This window comes from Astatotilapia calliptera, chromosome 19 (genome assembly GCF_964374335.1).
Source record: "Astatotilapia calliptera chromosome 19, fAstCal68.1, whole genome shotgun sequence".
Lineage (NCBI taxonomy): Eukaryota > Metazoa > Chordata > Actinopteri > Cichliformes > Cichlidae > Astatotilapia > Astatotilapia calliptera.
The window spans coordinates 20,961,793-20,974,386 of record NC_137440.1 but is presented as its reverse complement, the minus strand read 5'-3'; the positions used below and the strand labels follow the sequence as shown (position 1 = coordinate 20,974,386).

Below are 12,594 nucleotides of genomic sequence, written 5' to 3'. Positions count from 1 at the left end.
CACCTTGAGCCACATATATACATAAACGCTGATTTTTATTTTTTCTTTAGCGTTCACAGATGAATTTTATGATGAGAAAATGAACTGCAATCGATGGACCTCCAGGTGCTGGTTGGTCAGTTGTGCTCTGGCTGTTTCTGCAGTTCGAGTCTTCATGCTAAGCGAGGTTATCCAGCTGTGTGGAGCAAATCCTCTCACCAAACTCTTGACAAGAAAGAAAAAAGCTGTAGCTACTTCCTAAAATGTCTGTTCCTTTTAAGTGCACCTGTTGAAAACGGACTCACAGTTCCGAGTCTTCCTGATCTTTGGAAAATCTGAGCAGCTCAGCAGAAATGCAGTCGCTTCAGGATTTTTGCATCTATCCTACTGGCAATAAACCTCTATGTCTAAACCACTTTAAAGCAGATATGCAGACAGTTATTAAAATCCCGCTTTACATGACAGTTCACCTCACTGGAGTGCACAGATGAGCGTTCCTGTCTGTGCCTCTGACACTCACCAGCTCCCTGTGACTTCAGCTTTGTGTTGTCTGGTATCGTATTAGAGCAAGACGTGTTGTGTTGTATTTGCATGGCACAGAGTTAAAACATGGATCAGTAATGAGGTGCTTCCACCCACATCTTGTTAACAGTCAGGTTTGTCTTGTGTTTTCGTGGGATTGAACCACAGCGCACTCGTCAGACATCTGTTACCGTCCATCCGTCTCCTGCATGTACGTCCCTGTCAAACTTGCATCAGTGCGTCTGTGCCATTAACTGGGTTTAACTTCTTTACTTCCTTTCTGTAGTGTAACCAGCTGCCTTATTGCTGTTCACTGTTTACAAAACCTCACTTACTGTAACTGCTGCTAGTGGCACAACAGATTGAACGTTGACTCCATCCCTTGCTGTTGCCAATACCCTCTTTGCTTCAATCCTGCCGAGTGCCCCTCAAAACTGTTACCCACAGCTGTAAAACACTCCTAAAACAAGCTGGCAAGGTTATGGGAGAAGTCCATATGTAGCTTTCTAGGTTGTGAGTTAGTGCACATCTGTCCTGTTTCCCAGCTGTTAGCTGTACATCCCTCTGAAAGCTCAAATAAAAAAACCAAAAAAAACCCACCTTTAATCCACCTCTTGTGTTGTTTAATTTTTACTGTACTTGTTATTGGATGTCGTGCTGCAACTGTGCTATTTGATTTCTGTCAAATGTCAAGGCTGTGGAGAATCAAGTGTAAACAGCCAAAATGTCTGGTTTTATATTGACTAAGAGATTTGGAAACTATTTAAAGCTGCATTTTATTTTGGAAACTAATCCATTTTAGAGGTTGGTTAGATGGTTCAGACGTTTACTGAACATGCTGCCATCATTTGTTCTACTTTTCTTTTACGTGGTGTGACAACAGATGTGTCACAGATCCTTTTTTCTTCATTTAAGTTTTCATTTAACATCTGGAAGCTGTTGTATTTAGTTATATATAGCAGATACAGATGTACTACATCAGTCATGTGCATTTCTTTAATTTTAGAGTCATAAAAAAAAACACTCTCACAACTGTTCAGTTTTGCATGGGGAAAACTGAAAAGTTAACTGTTACAAGGTAGTTAGGTTTGTCCAACCTTCACCTCCTTTAATTATTAACCTTAATCTCTTTATCAGCCGCTTCCAGTAATCAGCACAGTATTGGCTTGTTAAAACATGTAAATCAAGAGTAGCAGTTGCTAAACATCACAGCTGAATAATATGAATGCTTGCCAAGTGGTACGTCCTGCATCTTTGTATCAAAATGGTGACTTAAAAACCGTTGAGCACATTTATCATCAACAGAAACTATGCCTGACCATGGCGAACGAATACACAATAACTGATGGTTACGGTTCAAATGCAAATCATTGTTTGTAACTCGTGTTAACGCTTCAGTTCAAGTCCAGTACCAGACGTCTACAGCTCCATCAGAGCTACGATGTCATCGATGCGAGATGTCTTCCTGTCAGTGTTGGTGGATCCGAATGCCTTCTCCATCAGGTCCTGTTTCTTCCTCTGGATCTTCACCATATTCTCCTCCACTGAATCCTTCACAATGAACTGCAGCAAAAAAAAACACAAACATGGTCACATGATTAGTTCTCTAGTAATCTAGCATCTTTTTTTAAATTAAAAAAAAAAAAAAAATCACTAATCAGAAAAAAGCAAAATATGTCTTTCCAATACTATAAATAGTGAGAGCCAAATTACTGACCTTAGTGACTACAACTTTCCTTTTCTGGCCTAAACGGTGGCAGCGGTCAATGCACTGCTCTTCAGTAGCTGGGTTCCATGCCTAAGACACAAACACAGAGAGAGAGAGTTCACGGTAACTGAAAATATGCAATATTTATTCCTGAAAACCTTCTATGACAAGATAGATTTCGAGATTCGAGATCCTTAGAGATCGTCTTTGTCATCCTTGTGCACAAACATCTAACGGGATGTAATGAATGCTGAGTAGTGGTGCACTCTGATGCCATTTTGACTTGTGATGCAACCCCCATGACATTGCTAGCTACATCGGTGCAACCAATGCAGCTTGCTGGGCTAGGCTGGAGGTACAAATGTGCAAGTAGGTCAGTCTGTGAAACATCAATGCAGCCACAGGGATTCCCCGCTGCAACAGCTGAAAAAGATCAGATGTTCTGCAGAAAATCTACCATCACTTTATTTCAGTTAACTAATGATTATTTTAAGCAGCAGAACTGATCATTAATAAACTTCAGTGAGTCAAGCATCCATCCGGTGTGAATATACATGATTGTGGCACAGTGTTGGCATCTGCACAAGTAATGACCGGTGAGCATTACCTCAACATTATCCTTAGGTGGTAAAGCAAGCCAGATCCTGATGCATACCAGTTCTATCAGTTTAGTTATGAGATAAGAGCCCAAGTCCTGACCTAGTCACACAGCCATGTATGGTATTTGTGTTGTTTTCTTTTTTCCTTTCATTTTTTTTAATGATTAAAAAAAGATTAACAAACTTTAATTAATGTTCAGAGACCTGTTCCTCGCCTATTCCAGTCAGTCTACCTCCACTACATACACCAAAGAAAATCTCAATCTTTGATAACATGATTCCTAGATGTTATCAATTTGTTACATAACTTAGTCTTTGGCCACCAACCTATGTGGTTGAATGTCTGCTTCCACCAGGCTTTGTACTTACGGGGTCCATGAGAAAAACGTGAGAGGCAGCGGTCAAGTTAAGCCCCACTCCTCCGGCTTTGAGTGACAGGAGCACGATGGTGGGGCTGTCGGCCGCTGAGCTCTGAAACTCCTGGATGACTTGAGTCCTTTTCTTCTGGGTCATGGTGCCGTCCAAACGCACAAAACTGAAGCCATGCTCTCTGGTGAGGAGGAAACACTTCCATGATGACCAATCAAATAAAATATTTAATACAATCAATTACATTTACACCACAGTCTGTATGTTTTCAGTGCTAGTTTCTGTCTTGTAGCAGATAAATCAATAGGCTTTAAAGCAATCATTAATAATAGTAAAAGTAACTGAAATGATTAGCTGAATTTTACTGAAATAGAAGACACATTTAGAGCTTCCTTCATAAATTTTATTTATTGCACTGTATTTTTTCCCTGGTCATCAAAGCCACAGCTGCTCCTACTCCTTTTTGTTTCGGCTGCTCCCTTTAGGGGTCGCCACAGCAGATCATCCGCCTCATTTTCATCCTACCCCAGCATCCTCTTCTGTCACACCAACTCTCTGCATGTCCTCTGCAGGTCTTCCTTTTTTCTTCCTGCTTCCATATCCATCATCCTTTGTTTAATTTATCCACTAACCCTCCACTAAGCTACATGTCCAAAGTACCTGAACTGTACTTCTCTAACTTTGTCTCCAAACTGCTCTCATATAACCATTTCTTGTTCATTATGGTCACTGCCAATATAAATCTTGGCATTTTTTAGCTCAGCCTACTGCTTTTTGTTAGTACCAATGTCACCAAACCATACATTAAAGCATGTCTCACTACTGTTTTCACTCTTACACTCTCTTATGTGCAGTGCGTTGATGTGGAGGGTTGATCCCAGGTATTTAAACTCATCCATCTTTACTACCTCTGCTCCTTGCATCTTCACCATTCCTCCAGCCTCCCTCTAATACGAGAATACGAACATGTATTCTTTTTTGCTTCCATTGACTTTCAATCCACCAGCTACCTGCTCTCACTTAAGATCACAATGTCCAAACATCATAGTCCACGGATACTCCCGCCTGATCTCATCTGTCAACCTGCTCATCACCAAACAAACAAGATGGCGCTCAGTGCTGATCCCTGATGTAAGCCCCTCTCCAACTTAATCCCATCTGTCACTCATACTGCTTACGTCATTATTGTCTTGCCGTCCTCCATCAAAGCCACAGCAATCACTGCAAATCCTGAATCTATGATCTTAGTGTTGTTTACCTGAGTGGAGTCTCCAGGATGGTGAGGAAGCGTGTAAACTGAGAGACGACCAAACACTTTATGCTGCTGTCTTTAGATCGCAACCTGAGCAGATTTCCCATGAGCGCTTGCACCTGCAAACACACAGATTTTCACACGGCACAGAACAAACCCATTTTCCACCCCTGCCAAATCAAAACCGTGGAGCTACCTGCTTGCTTTAAGTTTTTGGCACCACCTCAGCTAAAGTTGTGAAAGAGAACTAATCTGCTCTATTATATACAAAATATCAGACCACTGATTGCTTAGAGATTAGCAGTCACTTGAGTTTCCATGTGTGCACCATGGGCTTAATGACACAAGGTGTGATGAACAGCCACATGCTGAGAATCAGAAAAACCTTAACCTTGGTTATATTCCAGTGTTTGTGTTCATGTTCTGTTTGATATAAAAGTACCCAGTACCAAAAGCAAGCGAAGACTAGCTGAAGCTTTACCATGTGTTGAAAATTAAGCTTAAGGGATGGCTCCTGTTTTAGGGTCTACTGAGTGCGTTTGTTATTTTCTCCTACTTAAAGTGAGTACCTTTGAGCTTGTCCTCCACCTCTCAGGCTTTGTAATATTCTCTTCTTCCATTTCCTCTTGTGGAAACTCCACCAGTTCACTGGTCTTGATTTCACCTCGACACAGAGGACAGTGCGCCACCTCCTGTGCCAACATATGGAGCATCAGCAAAGAGAGGAATATGAATTTAAATGAAACTGAATATGTATTTGTTTTATGTAGAATGACAGCTAATTTACAAATGCCTGATGCACATATACCTGTCCCGAAGTGCTGATGACCTGTGCGATGCATGGTCGGCAGTATACGTGGGCGCAGTGTGTAATGACGGGCAGACGGACCGAGTCCAGACACACGGAGCACTCCTCATCAGAGCCGCTGGCCAGCACCAACCGCAGCTTTTCTATGAGACGCTCCCGCAGCTCTGCCGGTGTTGCTGCAGCACCTAAAGCCAGAAAGTGATGAGGAGGGAAAGAAATAAGCAAACGAAGTAATTGGAAAAAGGAGAAACATTTCTAATGTTTGTATTATACAAGTACTTGTTTGACTGATTATCTCAGAACAGGTAGTGTTAAGAAAAAGGTTTTACCAGCAAAGTCAACTGTTTGCCTAAAGTATCTTTATATTTTAACTCAACACGTTAGAGCTCAAGATAGCAGCAGAACAAAGTAAAAAACATCCTAATTATCAAGCAAAAAACAACAAAATCCCCACTAATGAGTTTCCTCATTGATAAGGTTGATCATCGGGTGTTTTCAAAAGTTTTGATCTCGTTAATTCACAAATTTCAGATTTTACCTAAATCTGAGGACATCTTTGCCAGCAGGTCAGGGTGGCAGCAGTGCTGTCGGAGCCTCATGAGAATGGCAAGCACATCAGCATAATTCCTCAAGACTGTACCTTCAGCTACATATCTGCAAAAATGAACGTAAAATCGTATTTTATTATAACATTTGACATGAATGGATGAATCAACAGTCACATGTCCCGTCAAATAATCTCACACAGGTACTTTCTGTCTTAGCAAAAACACTCGTCACTCTCAAGCATGCTTGCGCAAGTACACTGACACGCTCCACACGTACCTGCCAATGGTGTTTTTTCCTTCAGTGCGTGCCAGCTCGTACTCCTCCCTTTCTGGTTGGCTGAGCTCTACCTGCTCCACGTAGACTTTCTTCTCAGGCAGTGACACCAGAGGCCGCCCGTTCACCTCACTGTTCTTGGTCCGTCTCAGGGTGATGCACTTCACTAGTGTCTGAAGGTGTCTGCACACAGTAGCAAGTATCACAGACTAATACTGTAAAAAACAAAAAACAACTTTATCATACCCTCACATAAAATGCGGGGCATGATCTGCGGTGCCACTGCAGGGGAGGCGGGCGCACCTGCATGGCAACCGCAATCACGCCAGGCCAGCTTAAAGTCTGTGCTGAGTGACTGTTGTTGGTATATGTCCAGCAGTGAGCTGCAGAGCTATAGTAAAAGTATGCTGAAAAGCATGAACGAGTGGTCAGGTCTGTCGTGGATCTTTCACAGTAACGTGAAAGTGATTCTGGCAAAGTGATTCTGATTAAAAACTTGGATACGAGGCTCTCTGTACAAGAGATTAGACCCTGGAGCTTTAAGCTTTTTTTTAGACAAAGAAAAACTTTAAAAGTCAAGGAATGCAACAATGAGCAAGGAGTAGGGAACACAAACAATATTAAAATTAAAGTAAGGAGACGCAAGCAAAGCAAATAGGCTTTAAACAGAAAGATTATTGCTACTCTTAAGTGAATGGCACCCTCTGCAGGATTGATGCGGTGCTGCAGTCTAGAAGTTAAAGGCTCTCTGAGCACTCACTGCAGGCCGGCCCTGTCTCCTTGCGTAACGGGTCTCTGGATCACTCTGTTCCACCACTCTCTCGTATCAAAGGGCTTCAGACCCAAGAAGGCCACCAGCATCCACAGATCCCTCACACTGTTCTGGATGGGAGTACCTGAAGAGAAGGAGGAAGAGGAATGAGTGTGCCTGTTTACTACATATTCAAAAAACATAATGGCGTACTGTGATGTCGTCGAGGATTTGTTTATTTGGGTATTTACAGTTGTGGTATTAAGATCTATCAAACCAATATCATTCTGTGATGTAACAGAAATTACCATAATTTCTGTTATTTTCATTCTGTAGATGAAGACGCTAATGAAACAGCACAGAATAGTCACAATTATGGTATTAGTTTAGAGCTGTCTACTGTGCCAGTCTACAAAAATACACATTAAAATAAATGCATTACAAATAAATGCAAGTAGACACTTTAAAAACTGGTTTAACAAAGTTTATATTTTTATGAGTCTGAAACAGTTCATCTTCAAATGTTATACCTATAACAAATTTACAGAAAATATTAAATATTTTAAAACTTGTATCTCCTTGAGTTTCATTTCAGACTTTTAAATGACCGGTAGAAACCCTGCAATACCATCGCTGTCATCTATTGAAATCTGTGTGTGTATTTAGACATGGGATACCTGAAAGAATCCAGCGTCTCTGAGCTTTCAGGTCAAGTACAGCTTTACTCATCTGTGCATTTGGGTTTCTTATGATGTGTCCCTCATCTAGCACAACCCTCAGCCAGCTGATCCCATGGAGGGGACTCTTATTCTGAAAGGAAATCATTATAGTACATTAGGGATCTCCTAGGAGAAAAATCCAGTCCAGTTACTTATGAATTATTTAAAAAAATGTACCCAATGGCTGGATTATCTTCAGTTTTAATTTGTGTGAATATTTCAGTCCACACTGCAACACATTTGTGTATATACTCACCCCAAAATCAGAAGAGAGGACATTGTACGTGGTGATCACCACATCCTGAGAGGACAGAAACTTTTTACTCCTGTTTCTCTCTGGACCGTAATACAAATACACATTCAGCTTCACATTAGGGTCCATGTGCTGCTCAAACTGGTCCTGCATAAAAGAAGAGAGGAAAATGATGAAAAAAACTACACATTTCTTAACTTTAATTGTAGCCAATTATTATGGCATGCAAAAATACAGTTCTTTCAAAGTGTGCCTTCTTACCAGCCAGTTACTGAGCACAGAGAGGGGGCAGATGATGAGAGTTGTTCTTGCTTTTAAGTCATCTGGGCTTTCAGCGATGGAGGATTCAGCAACTGCACATGTAAAAAAATAAAGAGAAGCCCAAATCAAATATTAAATGACTGTCCAAGTTCTATTTCTTTAAACAGAAACAGAAACATAAAACACTCAATAAAAATGCACTGTTGGAACTCACTCTGAGTGAGACTGGACTTCTTGTCTGTTTTCTTCTTCTTTGAGCCTGTGCCAGATGTTGAGCCACTCAGAGCAGCAGCAAAGTCCAGATCCTCAAACAACACCGATCCCTCTGCACCAAGAGCATACAAGTCAATAATTTTACTCACAAGAAATGATTATTAAGAGTGTTTAGAAGCAAAACAAGAAATCAGTTCAGTGCAATCATGCATCTACTTTCTCACCAGTAAATGGACTGGTTCTTTTAAAGCATTTTTCTACTCTATCTGAGCACTCACAGTTATACAACATGCCTCATTCGCCCATTCATTCTACCAAAGTTCTTTCTATCGTACATTCACACTCATTGCACAGATTCACATACACTGTCTGTAAATCTGTGTATCTTGGAGTTCAGTATCTACACCAAGGATAATTTTGCATGCAGACTGGAGCAGCCATAGATCGAACCACCAACTTTCCAATTAGCAGATGATGTTCTATACCTCCTGAGCCACATCACAAGTACACAGTTCTACAGGTTACAGTTATACCTTTGCTTGGTTTTCTCTTGGTTGCTTTCATCTTCTCTTTGCTCTTACCTGTTAAGTGGTCAGGTTAAGGTTAAGTCAGGTTAAAAATGCAAGTGAGTGACAAATGCACAAACAAAAGTTTTAAAATAAACATGTGGAGATGACAATTCTTACTTTTCTCTGACTTATCTGCTGCCTTCACTGCATGTGGTTCATCAACACAGATCACCTCCTCCTGGGTACTGATTCACACAGGGGAATTGGGTCATGAGCTAACACAGAATATAATAGTGCAGAAAATAGGTTCCCAATTCCAAAAAGGTTGTGACACTGTGTAAAATGTATATAAAAACACAATGCAATGACTTGCAAATCTCTGGAAAAGCAAGTGGTACTAAAAAGAAAGCTGGGGGAATATTTAGCAGCTAATTATGTTAATTAGCAAAACATCAGTAACATGACTGGGCATAAAAAGAGCATCTTAGGGAGGCAGAGGGTCACCAATCTGTAAAAACTGTCTACAAATTGTGGAACAACTTCAAAATAGTGTTCCTCAATGCAAAATTGTGAAGACTTTAAATACCTCATTATCTGCAGTACATAATATCATCAAAAAATTCAGAGAATCTGGAGAAATCTCTGTGCACAGGCTAAAAATCGTTATTGAAGTCTGTGATCTTTGGGTCCTCAGCTGGCACTGCATTAAAACAGACATTATTTTCCCACTATAATCAATGCATGGACTTGGGTAAGATTTAGTGCCTGTGGAATTGGAAGCGTGCACATTGGGAAAGGCATCATTAATTTGAAAGGTGTATGGATGTTTACAGTTCTGTAGAGGGGATGCTCCACAGTGGTAAACATGGCCCTGTCCCACTGTCCCAGTTTATTTTTGAGACATGTATTTTACGCTGAGTCCCAACATTTTTGGAATTGAGGTTGTATAATTTGAGTGAAATGTACATCAATAATACACTCACAGGTTAGAACCACTTGATGTGCCACTCACTCCAGCTCCAACTGCACTGCTGCTTCCTGAAGCAAACACACCACATCTTTTATTTAATTTCGACAAAATCATAAAATGTGTTAAAAGTTTTCAGTACCTTCCAGTGTTAGGGCCATTTGTGACGTCGTTTTAGCTTTAATGGGCGAAACCTTCTCAACCTGCACACATATAAACACACATTTTGTAATTGGTGAAAACAAGTTACTCATGAAGCATATTGCCTGAAAAGACTGCAACACACGCCTACTTACACATTTCTCCACAGGCAGCGGCTTTCCTTTGTGAAAATTGGTGAGAATCAGTGCAATTACAGTCAGTGTTTTACCCTAAAAGAAAGGAAACAGTGCAATATACGCTGACTGTGGATGCTGTTAGAATATGATCATGTGATGTGTGCAGTTTAATATGTCTATCTGTGTGTCACCTACCAGCCCCATGTCATCTGCCAGTATGCCTCCACGAACCCTCTCTGGTAGCTCTTTGGCAGAGAAACACGTGAGGGTGTTGTAGTATAGCTCGCCTCTCTTCTCCCAGAACGGCGGCAGGGCAGCTTTGTTTTCCCGAGCGCACATCCAGGACAGCGCCTGCTTCTGATGGAGCAGGAGGGGAGTAGCCACAGACTGGAAAGAGAGACGGTTGTATGTTAAACACTAAAGCTGCACTCCCATATAAAGAAAAGCAAAATGTAGTGACAGCTTGGAGAGAAATACAAAACTCTTTCCTTAACTCCAGTATAAAAAAAATAAATGGATCTCAATCATTGCATTTAACTGTTGTTTATGAAGTTTAAAAACAAACATATTGCAGACAAAAGCAGGTAATAAATAAAAACAGATAAACAGATTAAGTACCTACCACAGCAGCTTCTTTCTCTCCATCCTTACTCTCCATCAACCCTTCGAAAAGGTTATCAAATGCATTTTTTAGCTGAAAGGAAAAAAAATATAAGTAAAAAAACATTGTTTTCAACACAGATACATGTTGGTCCATCCCATGAGTTTGTTATTTATTTGCTTGTAAGGTGTCCTTGAGTGTTTTCGGACCTATAAATAAAATGTATAATTATTATTATTATTTTATTATAAGCTATAAAGGCTTACAGAGTACTACTAAAACGTTTAATGTAATTTATTTACCTCGTCGGCAGTTAGTGCAGTGGTCACACCTTTTTTGGATGAAAATGCCCGAGCATCTTGACTATTATACCACTGCTGATTGTCGCCTGAAATCCAACGCATGCAGGTAAATGAAGAACCACGAGCATACACACACATTAAATTTGAGTAAATTAAGTCCAGCGATTGTGCAGGGCGTACCTTTCAGTTTGCCTCCCTCTGTGTTCAGCTTATATCCTCGGCGTGACATTTGTTCCAGTACAGAATTTTTACTCTCTTCTTTCCCCCAGAAGGACAGCATCACCGGCATGGTGTAGGTGTTTTTCGTCCCTGAGAATACCACCCTGAAAAAGTAATGAGAAGTGTACTAGTACATGTAGGAAATTACAATTTGCCAACATTAATCCTCTAATAATGAACATGCGCCTCAGCTCAATGTCACTTTGACGATGTCATGTCTGGTTTTGCAGATTTTTGCAGGAAGATGCCCTTCCTGCACAACCCCAAAGGGATTTGTCTCTTCTCTTGGAAGCAAACCAGGGATCCTACATTTGTTATCCAAAACAGTACACTATAAGGAATATATGTACAAAAAAAGGAGTAAATGGTTTGATTAATAATGTGATTTTAGTGGTCTGCAACACCTGAGTACTTTTGTTTAGGGGTTCAAGTAATGATAGTCCTATTTTCTGAAAGGGAGAATAGTTTCGGGCACATAGCAGCTCACCCTTCTACTTTAGCTAAGTTGTTGTCCATGATGTAAGCCATTGCTGCTGCCAGCTCCTTCTTGATGTGTCCGACTTGATTTCCGTAAATGTTGGCAACCATCACTGCGTTGCGGTCATATGGATTCTGAGGCTGCCGCACTAAACCGACCATCTCCCCTTGGTTCACCTGTCCAGAGAGTAAAAACACCTTTTGCTTTTCAGGTTTCTCCACATGTTTCTGACCTGTGTGGTAGAACTGATCTGTGTTGTCTCCTCTGTCCACTAGAGGAATAAAAAAAGACCCTGACTGATCCTCACCACCCCTGAGTAATATCTGAGGCCGACCACGGTTCCCTTGAGCTGACCAAACAGCACGCTGCCGTCTGCATCGGGCTCCTCAGACGCTGCAGCTCTGATGGCCTGTGAGAGAGTCTCTGCATTGGATTCATGGCGATCTGTGAAGAGGTCCACCTCACTGAACCTGCCCCAACCAAACTTCCACCTGCGGTTGAACTGCATGACTGCAGCAGAGATGAAAGAACATGAGTTTAGATAACAGAGTACTCTGGACTGATGTGATAAGATAAGCTGCAGACTGTAACGACAGAAAATACGCATTCTAAATTCGAAGACACGCAGACGCAGAAATAGCACGTAAACAGTGGGATTAAACTATAATATAAATAACAATATAATAAAGTTAGCTTCTCAACCTATACCTACACACAGACTTATAAGCTATTAAGAGTTAGCATGTGTAGTGTGTCCATACAAATAAAAGACTGTTACAGAGTGTCGACATGAAACAAATCGTTCATACTATTTAACTTCCTCTCGGCGAAGACTGTAGTTTGTTGTTTTTGACGTATTTTGTTGACGTTTGAGCTACTTTCATCCGCTGCTTATTCAAAAAGTAAAAACGGATTTAGTTGCTCTATAACATCCGGTACTAATTTTCAAAATAAATTATTATTTCGTTTAAAAAGATCGCCCAA

The 12,594-nt window shown here is 40.8% G+C and overlaps 1 protein-coding gene across 1 annotated transcript; it reads right to left on the bottom strand.

The window, feature by feature from the left end:
* Positions 1–1,483: 1,483 nt before the first annotated feature.
* On the bottom strand, positions 1,484–12,550 carry hltf (helicase-like transcription factor). Its single transcript, XM_026151895.2, has 25 exons — positions 12,420–12,550; positions 11,918–12,120; positions 11,620–11,786; positions 11,094–11,236; positions 10,914–10,999; positions 10,633–10,704; positions 10,206–10,397; positions 10,029–10,103; positions 9,875–9,935; positions 9,749–9,803; positions 8,943–9,010; positions 8,790–8,837; positions 8,258–8,368; positions 8,044–8,135; positions 7,786–7,929; positions 7,488–7,620; positions 6,820–6,955; positions 6,063–6,242; positions 5,776–5,891; positions 5,238–5,422; positions 4,999–5,121; positions 4,436–4,548; positions 3,178–3,358; positions 2,219–2,299; positions 1,484–2,064 (listed from the first exon to the last, which is right to left on the bottom strand). The coding sequence occupies exons 2-25, from the start codon at positions 12,116–12,118 to the stop codon at positions 1,921–1,923; spliced, it is 2,907 nt and encodes a 968-aa protein (XP_026007680.1). The 5' UTR covers positions 12,119–12,120; positions 12,420–12,550; the 3' UTR covers positions 1,484–1,920.
* Between the last annotated feature and the right edge of the window lie 44 nt (positions 12,551–12,594).

Excerpts from the sequence above, each read along its gene's own strand:
- hltf (XM_026151895.2), bottom strand. The coding sequence starts at position 12,118 with ATGCAGTTCAACCGCAGGTGGAAGTTTGGTTGGGGCAGGTTCAGTGAG. Across the intron at positions 6,956-7,487 it reads GAGACGCTGGATTCTTTCAG|GTACTCCCATCCAGAACAGT; the intron begins GTATCCCATGTC and ends CCTTCTCTTCAG. Across the intron at positions 5,423-5,775 it reads AAAGATGTCCTCAGATTTAG|GTGCTGCAGCAACACCGGCA; the intron begins GTAAAATCTGAA and ends TTCTGGCTTTAG.